At 47.0% G+C, this 17,080-nt stretch overlaps 1 protein-coding gene across 3 annotated transcripts in view; it reads left to right on the forward strand.

Moving 5' to 3' along the window:
* Window positions 1-2,346: 2,346 nt before the first annotated feature.
* Window positions 2,347-17,080, forward strand: part of MAP4K5 (mitogen-activated protein kinase kinase kinase kinase 5) — a 69,467-nt gene continuing 54,733 nt past the window's right edge. Inside the window, exon 1 of one of the 3 annotated variants that reach the window (XM_083839191.1) lies at window positions 2,347-2,825. In XM_083839191.1, the coding sequence (XP_083695317.1) occupies window positions 2,718-2,825 (108 nt within the window). In that variant the 5' untranslated portion in view covers window positions 2,347-2,717. The remainder of the gene's footprint in view (window positions 2,826-17,080) is intronic. The other 2 variants (XM_083839189.1, XM_083839190.1) reach the window with 2 other exon arrangements.

Raw genomic sequence — 17,080 nt, forward strand, 5'->3', positions numbered from 1 at the left:
TTCTCTAATCCTACGTAATGCCTTATGTAAAACCACTTAACATTCCTTTTAAGGCTGGGACCCATCCAGATGAAAGATGCTACATAAAAGCACATTCCTTAACGTGCTTGACCAGAAAAGCAGCGTGGTCCCGGGTGGAAAATACGGAATGGAAACCAGCGTGTGTGCAGGAGGAGATGGCTGGAAGTGTGCAGTGTCAGGCCATGGCTTGGACCATATGCTGTGCACAACTCATTTACCTCAATTTTTGTAATCATAAAATGGCTCTAATAATACAGACCTGGTGCTGCTATTATGTATGTACACTTTCCAGAAGCGCTTCCAGCAGGGCCTGAGACCCAGCTGGGGAAGATGGAATAAAGCACGGATCACGAGGCAGTCTCTGAGTTCACTCTACAGCACTGGCAATGTGCTACAGGAAACTAAACCTCCAGGTGGGACGCGAAGACTAACCAAGCGAGGGCAAAACAGTGGTCGATAAAGGCGGCTTTGCATTAAATTGCAGTCATCGGAAGGCCCTTGGATCTGCAGGACGTTCTAGGAGGCCAAGCCTTAATGCACCATCTGCTACTGGAAAATGAAACAGCCTCTTTCCTGTGCTGTCTTCTGATGTCTTGACGAGCAGAAAATCAGTAAAACGAGAAGCGGTGCTCGAACCCTTGGCCAAGGAAGAGGGAAAAAAAAGGACACAAACAGCTCGCTATCAGGAGTGCAGGAAGCTAATTTATGGGGGAGAGGTAATTGTTTTGTTAAAAATCGCTAGAGGAAATACAGCTCCCTAAAGGGTAAATAGTTTTTTCTTTTCTTTATTTGCTGGGTGTTCAGGAAAACTTACGTATTTATGTTGGAGAGAATATACAGGATGTAGAAGGCTTTCAGAGTACAAGGGGAAATTAAATGCGAATCTCTTTAAGTTAGCAGTCACATGCTTCCCCGCCTCTTTGGAAGCAAGATAGTTTACATTTCTGAGCCTGCTTCTGAAACACACCATTTCAAATGAGCCCATAAATCAAAACCCAATAAAATCAGATGCGACTGTGCAATTCCCGAGCGTCTGCATAAGTTGTCTTTAGTTTAACCTCAAACAGCCCAATAATCCTAATGAGTTATGCTGGAGAGCCTGTGTTTCGAAGGAAAAGCTTATGCAATCACCTGTGCTGTTTCAGGTACGTGCATGTGGCATTTCTAAATGTGCTGAAGTAAGCTAAAAATCCAGACTCCATTTTAAACTGGGAATCAGCACCTAGCTACTTTGTCAACAGACCAGATTGGACCTGGTTGGGCTGTCTGCCTGCCAAGGGGGCAGAATCTGTTCTCAAGTAACCAGTCCAGTGTCCTGAACACCAAAAAGGCTTATACATCTGGCATCCATTTAATTTTTTCTACCTCGCTTTTGCAAACATGTTTCCTGCGTTGAGTATGTGGTATTTCTTGCACCTAGAAAATCACACCTCCTTTTAGGCCTTAATGATTTTACTGTGCAGCAAAGACTAATGCTAATTCCAGCGTTCCTCTACCCTTGCCCTTGCCTTTTGGTTTATTAAATTGTTCAGCACTCAAGAGACCATAGGTGGGTTTTACTCAGAAGTTCGGCTATTTTGCCAAAAATAATTATTCTCCAAAGGCGGAAAGGCAGATACAGCATTCTTGCCATCTCACAGTTTCAAAGTGTTTCTGAGTTTGGGAGCCCAAGGGGACAAGCCCCAACAGGCCCGAGTTACTTCTTGCGTGACTATCATCGCGCTGGCCGCCTGTGGCCCTCGATTTGCCCAGGACAAGCGTTACGTGACGACGTGGCTGCGAGGTTGCAATCCGGATCACAAAAATCTGGGAAGCCCGACTTGTCCCATGTCCCCGGTGTGTGGCAGCGGGTGAACTGCCCTCGTCCCCCGCGCTGGGAGCTGGGTTTTGCTGTGTGATAAGCCCTCCCAGGGCCTACACAGCTCAGGCGTCGGACAGAAGGCTCAGCCCGGTTTGGGCAGCAGCATACACACAGATATAAGTTTATTTACGCGGTGAATCGAGGCTGGAGGCTCTCCTCCTGCCTCACAACGCGGGGAGCAGCCCAAACGCCGGGTGCTCCCCCCGGGGGGGGGCTCACGGTGCTGCCCCCTCCGGCCTCAGGAGCCTCGGGGAACGGCCTGAGGGAGCAGCAGGGCCCGGGGCAGCGCCGGGGAGGGAAGGAGGAGAAGGAGGAGGAGGAGGAGGAGGAGAGGAGGAGGGAGGAGGAGGAGGAGGGCGGGCAGGCGGCGGGCGGCCGCGCTGTGGCGCTGCGGCGTCGCGGAGGCCCGTCCCGGTGCCGTCCGTCCCGGCCTGGCCCGTCCCGGCGGTGCGTGCGGGAGGAAGAGGAGGAGGAGAGGGACAGGAGGAGGAGGAGGAGGAGGAGAGGCGGAGGAGGCCGAGGCTCTCGCTCTCCGCCGGGACAAAGGGCCGCGGGTGCGCAGGCAGGGCCCGGCCCGGCCTCCCCGCGGGCCTCCAGGGGCCGCCCCGCCGCTGCCCCGCCGCCCTCGGGCGCTTCCCCGGCGCCTCGGGGAGGGCGCAGCGGCCGCGGCCGGGCCCCAACGGCCGTGCCAAGCGCTCCTCCGCCGGCCTTTGTCCGCCCTCAGCGGGCGGCCCCTTCCCTCGGCCGGAGCCATGCGGGCCAGCGGCTGAGCCCCGGCCCCGGCCCGCGGGGCGAGCAGGGAGGGAGGGCGGCCGCGGCTGCCGGGCCCGCCGCGATGGAGCCTCCGGCGCGGCCGAGCGGGGACATCCTGAGGCGGAACCCGCAGCAGGACTACGAGCTGATCCAGCGGGTGGGCAGCGGCACCTACGGAGACGTCTACAAGGTGAGAGGGGGGCCAGGGCCCTTTTCTGCCCTCCCCGGGATCCGCCGGGCTGGTGCTGGAGGCTCGGGGCCGCGAGGGCTGCGGGCGACGCTTTTACGCCTCCCTGCTACCGAAGGCAGAGGGTATTGGCTTGCCCTACCTGTTCTGAGAACCCTCGGTTTAAAGCACCTGATTAAAAAGGGTGCGAGTTTATCCCCGAGGTTAATAATAGCACGCGAAAGGCAGAAGCAGATTACGGCTCTTCAGAAGCCGGAGCTGGGCGAGAGCTCGCCGTGGGGTTGGCGCTGCGAGCCCGAGAGATGCTCTCGGGACTGCCCGTATCGTGTCTGAGGCAGCCGTAACCACAGCTGTGTGATACAGAAGGTGTAGGCATGGCACGTCCTTTTCTCAGGGAGATGCAAGCCCCTTCTGTAGGCATCAGGGGTGCTCGCAGCAACTTCAGGAGTCGGGTCGCTTGTAAAGAAAGCGTTTGCGTTTTCGGCCTGTGCGGTGGCAATCCGAATTGTTCGGCTTCGTGGGAAGGGTGGCTGTGCTGTTTCACTTCGCGCTGCTGCTGAGCGTGTTTTAAATAGACCTGGCACAGCCAAACGTACAGGAAAAGGTGCGTTGCTCTGCCACATGAAAGGCGCTGGTAATTGCCGCATGCAGGGGGAGGGCTCTTTGCTAATGTTCAAATTGAAGTTTTATAGCTGGATCTTGTTCCCACCGCCCCTTTGAAATGGTTGCTCATGGCCTCGGGGAGTTCTTTTTAACAGTTTTGAAGGTACTGAGTATTTACCTTTTTATTTTCCTAGAGCACTGTGCACGGATCAGTCAGCTTCTCTGCTAGGGAACCTAGCCCTAAATACTCAAAAAGGACATTTCAGGTTTCCTAAATCTGAAACTCAGCACGCCTTCAGCTAGCGTGTTTGGGCACAGCACAGGGCAGCACGACGAGAAGCGATGAGCTGTGTCGCAGAGAAGTGTTTTTGTGTCATCCCTTTGCTCTTGGTTGGGAAAAAAAAGAAATATTCTGCTTTTCATTATCCTGCTAATTACTGGAGAGCTGTGCTGACATGTCATACAGTTTCCGGTTCCGGAGCTGGTTGAATGCATGGCTCTGCTCTGTGCCATGTAAACATAGCCCTTTGTAAAAAAAAAACATCACCCCCTCCTCCCAAACCCTCCTTTTTTTGGGTTGTGAAAAACGTGCCTTCTGCTCTGAACGGGTCCCAGGCAGGAATAAACCTTCTCATAGAGCAACCTGACAAGTTTAAATCAAAGCCTTTGCCAGAGTTGTGTCCCTACAGCAAGTATAAAGTTAATGAGTTTAAAGTAGTTTAGGAGCCTGCGTTTGTTTCTAGGTCACTGGTTTGCTCTTTGTTTTTATAAAGCCCTGCAAACAGGGAGGAACTGTGTCAAGGGAGCACTGAATAGGGTGGCCCAGGCACTTATGGCAAATATGCAAAGCCAACTTATTTCTGCAAGTCATTGATGTGGTGTTAATTTTAAGAGTAACTAAGGTAAACCTTTTTTCTTGCAAGCAGTTACATACAAGCATTGTACTTTTAATTTTCTCTGTCCATGCGAAGTCTCTTCTTAGCACAGATGGCACATCTTGTGCGTGCTGAGGGCTGTCAGTTGTGTTTATAAAATGCATTTCTTAGTCAATATCTGATTATTGTTCTGTCTCAGGGCTCGGGCAAGGCTTGCTAGAGAGCGCTCTGAAATTAAAATGGAATTTTCCTCTCACCTCTTCAAGTGGTTTCCCCGCTCCATCACCAATAATGAGTCACCAGTGTCTCCAGCACAGTTGTTTTTAGGATGTCTGAATGAGGCAGCCCTTCTGATTGTGGGAGATCTGCCTCTTTCTCAGTTGCTTTTTGGTGGCGGTGGTGGTTCATGCCTCAAATTCCTCTTGGGGCATTTGGTAGCTTTTAGAGTAATTAGTTCTTTTTTGGAAGTTGAAGGCGGGGGTTAAGCAAATATTTGTGTTCACTATTAGGTTACAGAAACTTATTTAAGGCCTTCCTAAAAATCTCCTGCCCACTTTGCTTTTCATAACTGCTATGGAAGCTTAAAACTAAAATGTGTTTTTTTAGTCTTTGTGCTTTTTTTCCCTCTGTTCCATGGCACACAATGGTTGATTGTAGGGTACTCATAAGTACTGGATTGTTGACCTTATTTTAATATTTTTTTTTCCCCAAACTGCATTTCAGGGTGGGAAAGAAGCCATCCTTAAATAAACTATTTTCTTATCTGTGCACTGTGGGTGTAAGCAGATCCAAGTTTGGGCCTACCAGTCTTGGAAGCACACTTTTCATTAAAATCCTAGCACGTTACTTGTTCCATTTGTGTTGGGAAAGCTTTTTTTTCTTCTTAACAGAGGATTTTACTCTTAAGCTGATTGTAATCCACTTGAATACGTTTTCTCCCAAAGCACTGTGTTAGGCATATGTTAAATTATTGGCTTCCGAAAGAGGTGGTGATGTAGCTGGGCGCTTACTGGAACTTAATATGACAACAGTTGGTTTTCTTTCCCCCGATTCCTGCCAAGTGGTTCGTGTCCCCAGCATCGTACCCATCAGCACTGCAGCGATGAGGGCTACAAGAGAGAGGTTCCAGCTTGGCTTTCCTGGCAAGATTTCTGCTTGCCCGCTTCCGTCGTATACCCGTCTCAAAGCAGGAGTTTAAAAGTGGCGTAAGCTTGTTCGTGTTCCTGGTGCTGGTGCCGAAACGGACCTCCTGTGTGTGGCGTTGATGCAGAAAGTCTCCAGCTGTCCAGGGACAGGACAGAAAGCCGAAACGAGTCCTTGAGAAACTGCAAGTAGAATTTAGCCTCCTGCACTAGGCGGCCCGTCAGATCCCATCCCAAGTAAACTCCCGTGCTGTGGTTAGACGCTTCCCAGATGTTTCCCGGGTCTTGATGGGCTTCCATGGGTGCCAGCATGACCCGTCCGTGAACCAACCCGCAGCTTTTCAGTAGTGTTTTGTAGTCTGATTTGTGTGAGGCCAGTTTTGGTAACAAATTCACGTGCTCAGTTGTATAAGCACGTGTTTCTGCAAGTCTGTGATATTTTCTGGAAGTGCTGGGGTAGTGTAAGGCTGACCCGCTTTCTGTAGTTTGTGGGGGATTTGGTTGCATCAGAGCATCAAGTTGTTAGGTTACGCATATTTGTAGATGTTGATGTCCTAAGGGACTTGGAAAACAAGCGTTGTATTAGGTCAATAACTTCAGATTTACATCTTACTGGCATGGAGGGTTTTATTTGGCTATTTATTAATGACTTGGAATAGGTTTGGTGGAGAGATTTAGGAGAAGGGATACCCTGTGTTGTGGTGAGAGCTGTGGGGTCACCACCACTTGCACATAAAAAGGAATTTAAAGTCTTCTGCTGCGTGTGAGCGCCTTCACCAGCAGTCTGCTGGGTAACAAAAGGCTCGCTACTGCCTCCTCTGTGCCCTTCTTTCCCAGCTAAGGAAGGCTTTGCTTTTTGTGGATTTTAATTCATGTGCCCCAAAGAGAGTTTTAACTAACCTTCAGCATTGAGGGAGGGGAACAAAAGGGTGGTTGATGTGAACCGTCCTTTTGAATGCTCTTGTTTGGCAGCTGAGCTGAAAAATCATGTATTTGCTCAGCCCAGCACCCTCTGCAGGCTGCTTTTGAGTGATGAATAGCTAGATGTCTGTCCTCACTGAGAGGCGATGATAAAATACGATCTTGTGCAGCAATACTGAAGCTGTCTTGTCTTGTTTTGTTTTGTTGCTTTCCCAAGCAGGACTGTGAACAGTGCTGCAATAGCTTTCTTTAAAAGTAAGCACGGGGGAGGCAAATGCACCAAATTAATAGCAGAAACTATCCGTAAACAAGACACATTTTTAGTAAATATCACAGAAATTTAATCCCTGCTTAATTCGTGTGCTCAGTCTCTCTCATTCTCTTGGGATGTTTTTTAATCTCCTGAACCAGTTAATGATGTTGGCTGAGAAGTACCCTGTGCAAGAAAATACCAAGAGGTGGAATGGGATCAGCACAGCCAGAGGTGCTTTTGCTCAGTATTATTAAAAACAAACAAACAAAACCCCACAAAATCAAAAACGCCACCATCAACATCAAAAAACAACTGATTATTTTAAAAGGTTGCCATAAATTCAGACTTTCTTAAGTTCAGGTCGGGTTTTGGCCCTGCTTTTGTGGTCGGGACCTTACGCACGGGGCCCTGGAGTATGTGTAACTTCTGTAGTAACAGCCTGCTGAGAACGGGTATTTGATATTCTTAATGTCAGTCTGGTTTCACGGAGCACGAGAACCTCCTGGTTAAAGCCAACGGATCAAAAATGGGGTATTAAGGCTTTGGGTTTTTATTCATGCTCCGTATGAATGTCTCTGCAGCTGCAGACCGTCCCTGGTTCGGCGCTTCTTTTCCTGGTGCCTACACGTCGCTTACACGTATCGATAACCGTAAGCGTTCGTCACGTAGAGGGATTCCACTCCTCCTCCCCAGCTCCGAGCCGCCTGGTTGAGCAGTGTTTGCTGTAGCCATGCATGAACTCTGCATACTCCTGTTTTTCCATATGAAGGGTGTTTGGAATGGCATCGAACCAGCTGCCGTTGAGTTTCTTCCTGCTGCTGTGGATTTTCTCTTCTGGGAAATTGCGTGCTTTGCTTCTGGACGCAGTCGGTGAGATACGTACTGCTGAGAACTAAGTTGCTCGGTGGCTTAATGACACCCACTTGTAGGATATTCAGGAGTTGGGGAGAAGCCCTTGTTTTTCTCTTTGTGATCTTTGATTTTTTTCTTATTAAGCATTTGGTCTTTATCGCGAAACATTCAAAGCTGTTTGGGTTTAAATACTACCTCCTGTGTGCCTGCGGTTCCCGTTAATGGCGTGTGAGGACCCAAACTCCTTCCCCTGAGTGTTTAACAGAAGCGTTGCCTTTCAAAGCGAATGCTGAGCACACAAGGTCTCAGTGCCAGAGTGCCCCATGTGAAATGTTTCTGGTCTGATGGCTTTCACCTCTGAATGCACCACGTGGCAACTTCCTGACCTCGTGGGAGCTCTGCTTTCTGGTGAGCCCTGCGGTTTGGCTGGGGCTCTTTAAAGGTTCTGCGGTGGGGAGTAGAGCACCTCTCCCTAGGAGCATTTCTCCCCATCTCTCATTTCGAAAAGCAGGTAGCATCCGAAATCTTCAAAACACGGTCCAATTTCTTTCCCGTCTCTTTGTGAAGAGGTTTGTCCTCCCAGGCTGGGTACCAGAGGAGCCAAAGAAAGCGTGGCAGCAACTTTCAGTATGCTTCTGTCAGCTGGTACTGAGGCTGCATCCAGAAAGGCAACCGTGGTGCTGTTGGTGCCAGCAGTGTTTTCTTCAGCGAGGGCTGATGTAGGAGGCAATGTTAAGTGTGTCGACAGCGCTTGTCTGCAAGGATTATATGCTTGCTTGGGTTCGGTGCATTGTCTGCCTTGCACTGATGCATCCCTTAAGTCGTAGAGGAGCTGAGAGCCTGTTCTGTCAAGTTTAATGTCCCGTTCTTCCCAGCCTTGTCTCTGATGTAGTCTTCAGTTCCCTTTTCTGCCTTCCACCCTGGAGCTCTGTTTCAAGCCGAGATACCCATTCGGAGGAAGCACATGGTGCAGTTGGCGTGTCCCCTTTGAATCGCCCCCAGCAGCAGGGGAAATCTCTGAGAAGGAAGAACAGATCAAAGATCGTGCCATTTGCATACCACTACCTGCCTCAGCTTCGTCTCCAGAAGACGCAGCGCTTACTTTCAGCGCCAACTCATCTGGATAGCTTTGAACGTGGCCAAGATTTGCAGCGTGAGGTGGCTGCGTGGTTCCAAATGGAGCGATACGCAGACCATCCGTGTCCGACGGAACGGCTCTTCCTGGAAGCATGGCCAGAACGGAGCTTGCCAGCTTATTTGGCTGACACCAGCAACTGTCCATCCGCCCTGCAGCTGGAAAAACAAACGCGCTTGCTACCTTTATTCATGTTTGGCACCTCGCTTCTCGGCTGTGGCTGTGAATGAGGAGAGGAGGCAGCATTAACCGCAGGTGATTCCGCAGGAGAGCAGTGCAGAACGGGTAGGTCTCCTCATACAGAAAAGTTGTTTGTCGGCTCAAGGCAACCCTGATGCCTCCCGTTTTAGATTACCGAGACTTTCTTACGCTTTGCCATTTTGTTAGGATTTCTGATCAAATATTTCTTCACGGATTTAATATTTCTTCAAAGATTTAGAACGCTTTACCCTCTCTCCAAATTTCTGAAGGCTTCCTACCAATAAGGACTCTCATCAAGGTTTGGTGGACCTTTGATTTGTGGTTTATGGCAACTCGTGAGGTTATGAGGGCATTGCGGGATTCCAGTAAAGGCGTAGGGAGAAGGGCAGAGTCTTTTTTGTTCAAGATTTGCATTTATTACCTATAAAAACAGATGCTACCTTGCTTTTAGTGAGGTAAATAAGGTAGACCTGACACTGACGGTAGTTGAGAAATAGCAAAAGCCAATTTATTTCATTAGGGCTTGTTCAAATCTCCTGGCAGAGCGTTTCTATGGAAGAGGTAGTGCAGAGGATCGTTTGCCTGAACTTCCCATTTGGCTTCGCCATGTAGAGTAGTCTTTCTGACAGGCTAACCGAGCCTGCCTAGTTATAGGGAAGGGGTCTGTGTACTATGTACCACCACGTTTTTCTCCAAGCTGTGGTGTGTTAGACTGGAGAGCGGGTTTCCACAGCATGAATTTCACGTGCAGCATTGTTTGACCTGCACCTCCCATCCCCTTTCCTTGTCTTGTTTATGGAATCTGTTCCAGAGTGGCTTGTCTGAAAGATGGGAATCGCTTCTGTTTGTCAGAAAAGCAGAGCAGTTCCCCTGAGAGTGAAGCCTTACCCACATAACCAGCTCTAAAAAATCAGTGTCTTCATCTGCCGGGTAACACTTAAACCGTTGCCATCGTTTTGAGCCCCTGCTTTGCCTGTTCATATGCAGGCAGCTGGCCCACGGGAAACGTCTCTCACATGAAGCTCTGTGCTGTCAGAAGTTCCTCACTTAAGGAGGCTGGATAAGGTGCTCTTCCTTTCAAGATTATTTGAGGGAAAATCTCAGCACTTGGTACAGAGGGGTTCCGTTCTGTGCTTCGGCTTGTTGCAGGCCTTTACCCAAGGGTTCGAGTAACTCATTTTAGCCAACACGGTGGATAGAGTCTGCACGGACTTTGTTTGCCCCTCGAAGAGCCGAAGCTCATCCTTCCCCGTGGCAGATGGAAAGCACCGTGCTGCACTGTGCCTCGACTGCATCCCTGGGGCCCTCTCACCTGCTCTGGGTGAAAAGAGCGCGCAGGAGGCGAGCAAGGAACTGCTTCCTGGCATCTTCTTCTGGTCGGGACTGTAGTTCAGAGGCGAGTCTGTTTTGTGGGTGCTGTTTCCATCCTGCCCCTGTCAAGGCAAAGGGATTAAGACGGGACTGGTCTATGCAGAAACTTTAGGAAGGTGGGAGTGGGGGTGCTAGGGAAAAGGCTAACATCTTATCTCTGATCCAGTGACCGCTAACACAGCTGTCAGACACAGCACGGCATGTTCCTCTCTGCTCTGTCAAGAGGTAGTTGAATTACGGGGCTAGCACATTTAGCATCGCAGAGCTCTTGAAATTGCACACTTCAGAGACTGGAGAACACTACGAAACGGTTTCAGCAGATGCCTCTCACTGCATCACGAGCAGGCCATAAAAAATCTGAAGCTTATTGCAGCAGAGGGAGAACAAGAAGCGTCAAGGCTTTTGTTCCAAAGTCTTAGCCTCTTCCAGCACTTTTCCCTAGTCTCTTATCCCGTGTGTTGGTGTATGTGTTTCTGCTGACTTCTCTGCTCCTGAAGACAGTAAAAAGATTGTGCAGGATGCAGTCACGGGTATCCCAGGGGGCTCTGAGCTGACATACAGTGCTGGTAGCCAGAACTGCTGCTTTTACTGAACTGGTCCGTGAAAGCAGCACCTTTAATGCCATATTTGATATTTTAGCACGTTGGAATTTTCTCCCAAGTCTATTTTTATATCTTCCACATGAGTGTAATGTATACAAAGTTCATGATTTCATAGAGGTAAGGAAGATTTGGCTAGACATGTTCAGAAAGCTGACTGAAACATATTTTCAGGTTCATGTAAACCACTGGATTTGTAGCCTGTTGAAATGTGAAAAATGAGATATTCCAGAAAGGCAGGTGCTGTTTCTCCTCACAAAGCAAGAGATCTTTGCAGGGGTCTGCTGTCTTTATTGGTGAGTAACCCTTATTGAGCTTTCTTTGAATAACCCACCTGTGCAGCATTAAGGGCATCATTTATTCTTCATAAGCAGAAATACAGAAATCTGGGTTTAGGTATAAGCCATTCGTGTTCAATTTTATTCTGGTTATAGATGCTAAAGCGATCATTAGAAAGGGACCTGCTGTCAAACAGCAGCCTTTGAACAGTAGTAGCCACAATTTAAGTTTGCGTGGAGCAGATGAACTTACTTTGTTTGGATGCTTTGTCAGTGCACCATACTAATGCCCTACTTAGAGAAGAAGATGGAGTTCTATTTTTGGTGTTTCTCAGTAACCTACTTTGCCAGGATGCTGCCAAAGGAACCCAGTACACGAGAAATGGTACACTGTATTGTTTGCCTTCAGAGTTATTAGTAAGAAGGAACAGCAAAGGCTGAGAAATGATAAGGCCAGATATTAAATTTAATTTAATGGTCTACTCCAAGAAGTTATATTTTTGTTCTGTTCTCCGCTATGCGAATGGCTGTTTGCTGACCATTGTTGAAGCAATAGTCAATGGTGGTACATCTGTCTTAACTCACTGTTTAATATACCGATGTGCAAGATAATAGATTAATTATAATCATTGGATAATCTCCCAGAGATGCCTGGGACATTGCCATTAATCTTAATGGAAGATAAGCAGTAAAGTCTCTTGCAGAGGCATGGGAATGTAAATACGGTAAGTAGAAAGAATAAAGGTGGGGCTATATTGTCCTGTATGGATGTATTTTGTCTCGATAAAACTTAAAGAATTAGCATTTGAGCGGAACAGGAAGCAGTGTCTGTCTGATGAGTGTTCGTTTCTCTGCAGTGACTAACAGCTTGAGGTATTTGTGTTGTATTTACCAAGGGTTTGAAAATGGCAGCAGCTGAAATTTTTCCTTTGAGTTTGGTCTATGGTGGGGTAGGGGAGGATATTTGATGTGTCACTTGCGGGTATTGACAGTCGTGTGGGCTCCCGGGGATTATTAGTTAAAGTATGATGATGGATTCTCTTAAATATCCGAGATGCAAAAACGTTTTTCAAAGAAAAAGGTGAAAGAAGTGCTGCCATTTTAAATGCCCTCTGCCTTCAGAGGACAATTTCCACGGCAGGGGAGAGGTAATGGCAGATGCATGTAGGGAGGCAGCTGGGCATCGGTATCGGTAGCAGTAGTAGCTCACGAGGGATGAGGGTTTCTGGGCTATGCTGAATGTCTGTATATCCAAAGTACCTACACCAGCATGAAGTTCAGGAGTTCTGTGGGTCAGCGTTTGGGCAGGATAAGCAGTTTCTGATAGTGCTGTTTCTTCTTGTGTCAGGCACATCTGCATTAAAATTAAAAGCACTGTTTGAGTTCTGATAGTCTACTGGGGTAATTGTGAAGAGGCATAAGTAACTGTGAGAAAATTTGTATAGTGCTGTTGATTAACATAATGCCTTTAAAACTTTGCCAAACTGTGGCTGTCTAGAGAGCTGTTTTTTTAATTTGGCTCCCGGTACTGAACTGGGGAGGAAGGGAGTAAGGAGAACGGTTAGGGAGTTCTGAGGAGAATGTTTTATGATTTGCCATCCTAGAATTGTAGAATGGTTTAGGTTGGCAAAGACCTTCAGGATCACCACATCCAGCCATCAACCTGACCTCCCGAGTCCCACCACTAAGCCCTGTCCCTCAGCGCCACATCCACGCATCTCTTAAATACCGCCGGGGTGGGGACCCCACCACCAGCCTGTTCCAATGCCTGACCATCATTTCCATGAAGAAATTCTTCCTGATAGCCAACGTAAGCCTCCCCTGGAACAATTTGGGACCGTTTCCTCATGTTCTGTTACTTGGCAGCTGAGAAAAGAGACCGGCACCCCCCTCGCTGCAGCCTGGAGGCCTCCCCTCAGCGAGGCCTCCCCTCAGCCTCCTCCTCTCTGGACCGAGCAGCCCCAGCGCCCTCAGCCGCCCCTCACAACTCTTCTTCCAGTCCCTTCACCAGCTTCCTTGCTCTTCTCTGCACATGCTCAAGCAAATGCATGGCCTTGTAAAGAGGAGCCCAAAATTGAGCACAGCATTCGTGGTGCGCCCTGACCAGTGCCACGTACAGGGGCCCGGCTGGCCACACAGTGCAGGCCGGCAAGCCCAACCAATTGCCTTTTTTAGGGTACAGGAACATAAATTTTGCCTTTTTCTCATTCTGTGGGTGTTGACATTTGTCTCAATCCTAGACTGGAATGTCTTGGGTACAGACGGGCTGTGTTGGCTTGGGCAGCAAAGGTAGCTGCTGTAGGGACGGCGTTTGTGAGGAGGAGGAGGAGAACCAGCAGGCTTTGGCTTCTCTCCATGAAACCGTGAAGTGATGGACTTCGGAGAGAGGTGAAGCAGTTGCTGCCTTTATTTCTGGGAGCCTTGGTGCTTCAGGCAGCGTGAGGGAAATGCTGCGCGCCAGCTAGGGTGGATGTGCTTGGTGTGCTGTAGGAAAGGTGTGGTGCTGGGCTGTGTCCTCGTCGGCTTCGTCCTTCCCCGGGATGCAGTCTCACTGGGCCTCGAGTTCAACTTGACGTGGTGGCGGTGGCCCTCCTACTCTCTCATGGTTTCTGATTTCATTACTTCATCTCTGTATATCATTTTATTTGGCTAAGGGCAGCTTTCCAAAGCTTGAAGTGGAATTTGCATGTGATCCCTGTGTGGTTGCCCTTTGATTACGTGAGCTTAGTCTCCTGTGGATTTATGCAGAGAAGGGCAAGAATGATATCTTAAGCTTCCTGCAGGTGGAATATACTTGCAGGATATATCATGTCTTCAAGACACCTTATAGCAAGTGTAACATTACATGTGACAACTTTGGCTTTTCTATTTAAGGATGTGGCTGTAATCTGTTTTAATTTACAGGGCTGCATTTGCATTTGTTTTTTGCATTTTGGCTGCTGTCTTATGTAAGAAAAAAAAAAAAACAAACGTCCCACAGCTTAGTGTTTTATTTCAGGAAGATCTTGTGGTTTGTTCCTTTCAGTTAGGCAGGTGTGGAGATCATCAGGCCTCCATCACGGTGGTTCTTAGCACAGCAAAGATGCTGAGGACAGCCTGCATGTGGCAGCTGAACTACTCCTGCCAGCTACTACGACTGACTTGCTATCACGTTTTCTTCCAGCTTTCTTGAACACAATCCTTGTCCCTGCAAAATCCGCACAGCTGCAGAAGGGAGAGGATTACAAGTATTGGGGGTGGGAATTGCAGGTGTTTGCAGAACCGGGGAGCAGACTGTTGGGCTAGCCTGGGATGGAGGGGCATTGCCTTCACAGCCTCGAGGGCCCACCAAGGGTCAAGCAGGTCATCAGGCGAGTTAATGACATCTAGAAACAGAGAGGAATAAGGCAAAATGGAAAATATTGTCAGCTACATTAAAATCAGGGGGAAAAATATCTTTAAAAATTTAGTTAAATCATAAGGCTCAATTTACTGTAATATTATAATTTCTGTAGTGTGTATGCTACTCAAGCAGCAGGTCTTCCGTCCATGTTGTGAAGAAAGTTGAACAAATGAACTGGGGAAGTGACTGGCCGAGTGACTTGAAACCAGGCTACTGAAGTGAAACTGGTGTTTGTCAGCTGTAGCTTAACTGTAGAAAAGCACTTGTCTCTTTTTTTCCAAGTTATATTGTTAAATGAGTGGGATGAGCCAAAATTTAGAAAACTATTTAAAAATTGAAAAAACAAAAACCTGAAAAACTTCATTCTGACTAAAGTGTGGTGTCAGGGGGATAAGATAGCACATCTTTCAGGATTTTACAGCTGCCATTTCATTACAGATGACATCCTCTCTGCACTTAGTGTAAGTGCAAGATGCATTTTATACTTAACCTTTCTTACGTATCTAGCACACTTAAAAGTTATAATTTTTCTCATTAAAAACTTACCAGAAGTTACTAAGCTTACTTTCCAGACTGATATTAGATTGCTTACAGAAGTAGAAATGTTACTGATCACTATTTCGTCATCGTAAGACATAAAATCAAGATTGTAAATAAATGTTGCATTACATTCTAGTAGAAACAGCTGAGCAGTGGTGCCATCCCAGTGATCCGAAAGAGGCAGGCACACTGTGATGTGTATACACAGGTACACAAGCAAAATTGAGAGGCAATTGCTCTGTTTTAACCAAGCCGAAGCCTTTCTCCATTCTCACCCCAAGAAGATGACAATTGGTATAGTACAGGTGCAAAACAGAACTTAAACTTAGGACAAAAGTATCTCCCTACTCCTGTTTTTAACTATTTTTCTTTTATCTTCTTTGATTTACCCAGCTGCTTTTTTATTCATTCTTTCCAATCTGGTTGCTGTTTTATTTAACAACAACAACACAGACTAAAACACCCAAATCTGTTTTCTTCATGAAGACAACTTTATGGCTTGTTCCTTTTATTTTTGTAACTGTTAGCGTATCTCTGAGGAATCGAAATTTAAGGAGGCAGTCACTGAATAACGACGTTGGAGTTAGATTTCTCTATTTAAATGCACGTTTTTCACCTGCACCTCTCTGCATTCTATCAGATAAATTGCGAAAGAGATGTGTGCCCTTGGCTTGGAAGGCTTGGTGTGTGCCTGTGTGTGACATAAAAGCCAGAGGGGTTTGCCCAAACACTCTATAGTTATAAAGCACTTGCACACACTCAGTCTCAGCACGAAATGCCGCAATTCTAGGCAAAATAGCTTTAATTAAAAACAACAACAGAAGTGTACACTTGGATATTTCATTCTGACTAATCTGAAAGGACGTCCAGAAGTGTGTCTGTTATTGTAGGAAGTTGCATGCATTGGAGCTGGTATGAGAGTCGCAGTCTGCGACTTGCAATTTCTTCTTAAAAATACCAGCGGCGGTTCCGTAGTTCTGCCCTCCTGAAGGGACAGACGCTGCTTGTTGTGGGTTAACTCCTGCTTACAAAGCAAGAAAGTAAAATACTTCTTTTTTTCTGTAGTACCAAAACAGAAGATGACGGTCTTTAATTCTTTAATGAAACAGAAGTGGCTTAAGGCTTGCCTTTTCCTTCAAAAACATGGTTTCTTCCCAGTCTAGAAAGCCAGACGGGATTTTTTGTCGTGATGGGAAAGAACAGTCAAGTGCTTTGGAGCCTAACCGTAGATTTCCTGCATGACTATGACGTGTCGCCCAGTGGTTCTGTCCTTGTTGTGTGCAAACTATGAGAAATTCTTCATAACTTCCCTGAAATATAAAATGTTGGTGTCCATTATGTGAGTTCCTAACGTCTACGGTTCGTAGGGTTAAGGGTTCTGCCTTGACCTGGTAGGGATGTTAAGAGGTTGACTGCGGCGTCGGTTCACCATGCTGATATCTCTTTGCAGTGAAAAGAAGAGAAATAGATACTCTTCTTCACGTATTTTGGTTGACAAATCTCTTAGTTCTTTCATCTCTAAGGAATAAATAAATTCCCTTGCGGCTGATAAAATGTGCGGTCTTTTAATGTTACTTGAATTTGCAATCCATAATACCGTGGGGGATTTTTTTTCCTGTGTCTTGATGTGTACATTCAACGTAGGAATAGAATTGATTAAATTTATTCCTTTTATTTTCTGGTGAATAAACTCTTTTAAAATCCAAATTGGTGTGTAGATGAATAATGTGTCTGAAGGTATCTTTTTATTTATTTATTTACGTTTCCCCCTATTTTACACCCTGACCAGTAAAGCCGTTAGGCACGGGCTCAGTTTTCAGTATATTAGCAGCTTCGTGGGCTTTCTTTGATTTGTGTCATCTTATGCTACGTTCAGAAATAGTATCCGGTGCCACAAGATATGAACTTCTCAAAACAGTCTTATTCACATAGCTGTAACTTGAAGAAGTTCTTTTGTTTTGTCTTTTTGCCAGTGGTCTGCTCCAACTGAGTCAAAATCTGGCCTTTTTTTTCCCCTCATGTGGTATTTGTTTGTATCTTCCGTGCTGCATTAGTTGCTAAATAGTACTTCTGTGGTCAAGGTCTATTTCTAGCTTCAGCTTTTCA

The sequence above is a fragment of the Anser anser genome, assembly GCF_964211835.1.
Source record: "Anser anser genome assembly, chromosome: 5".
Lineage (NCBI taxonomy): Eukaryota > Metazoa > Chordata > Aves > Anseriformes > Anatidae > Anser > Anser anser.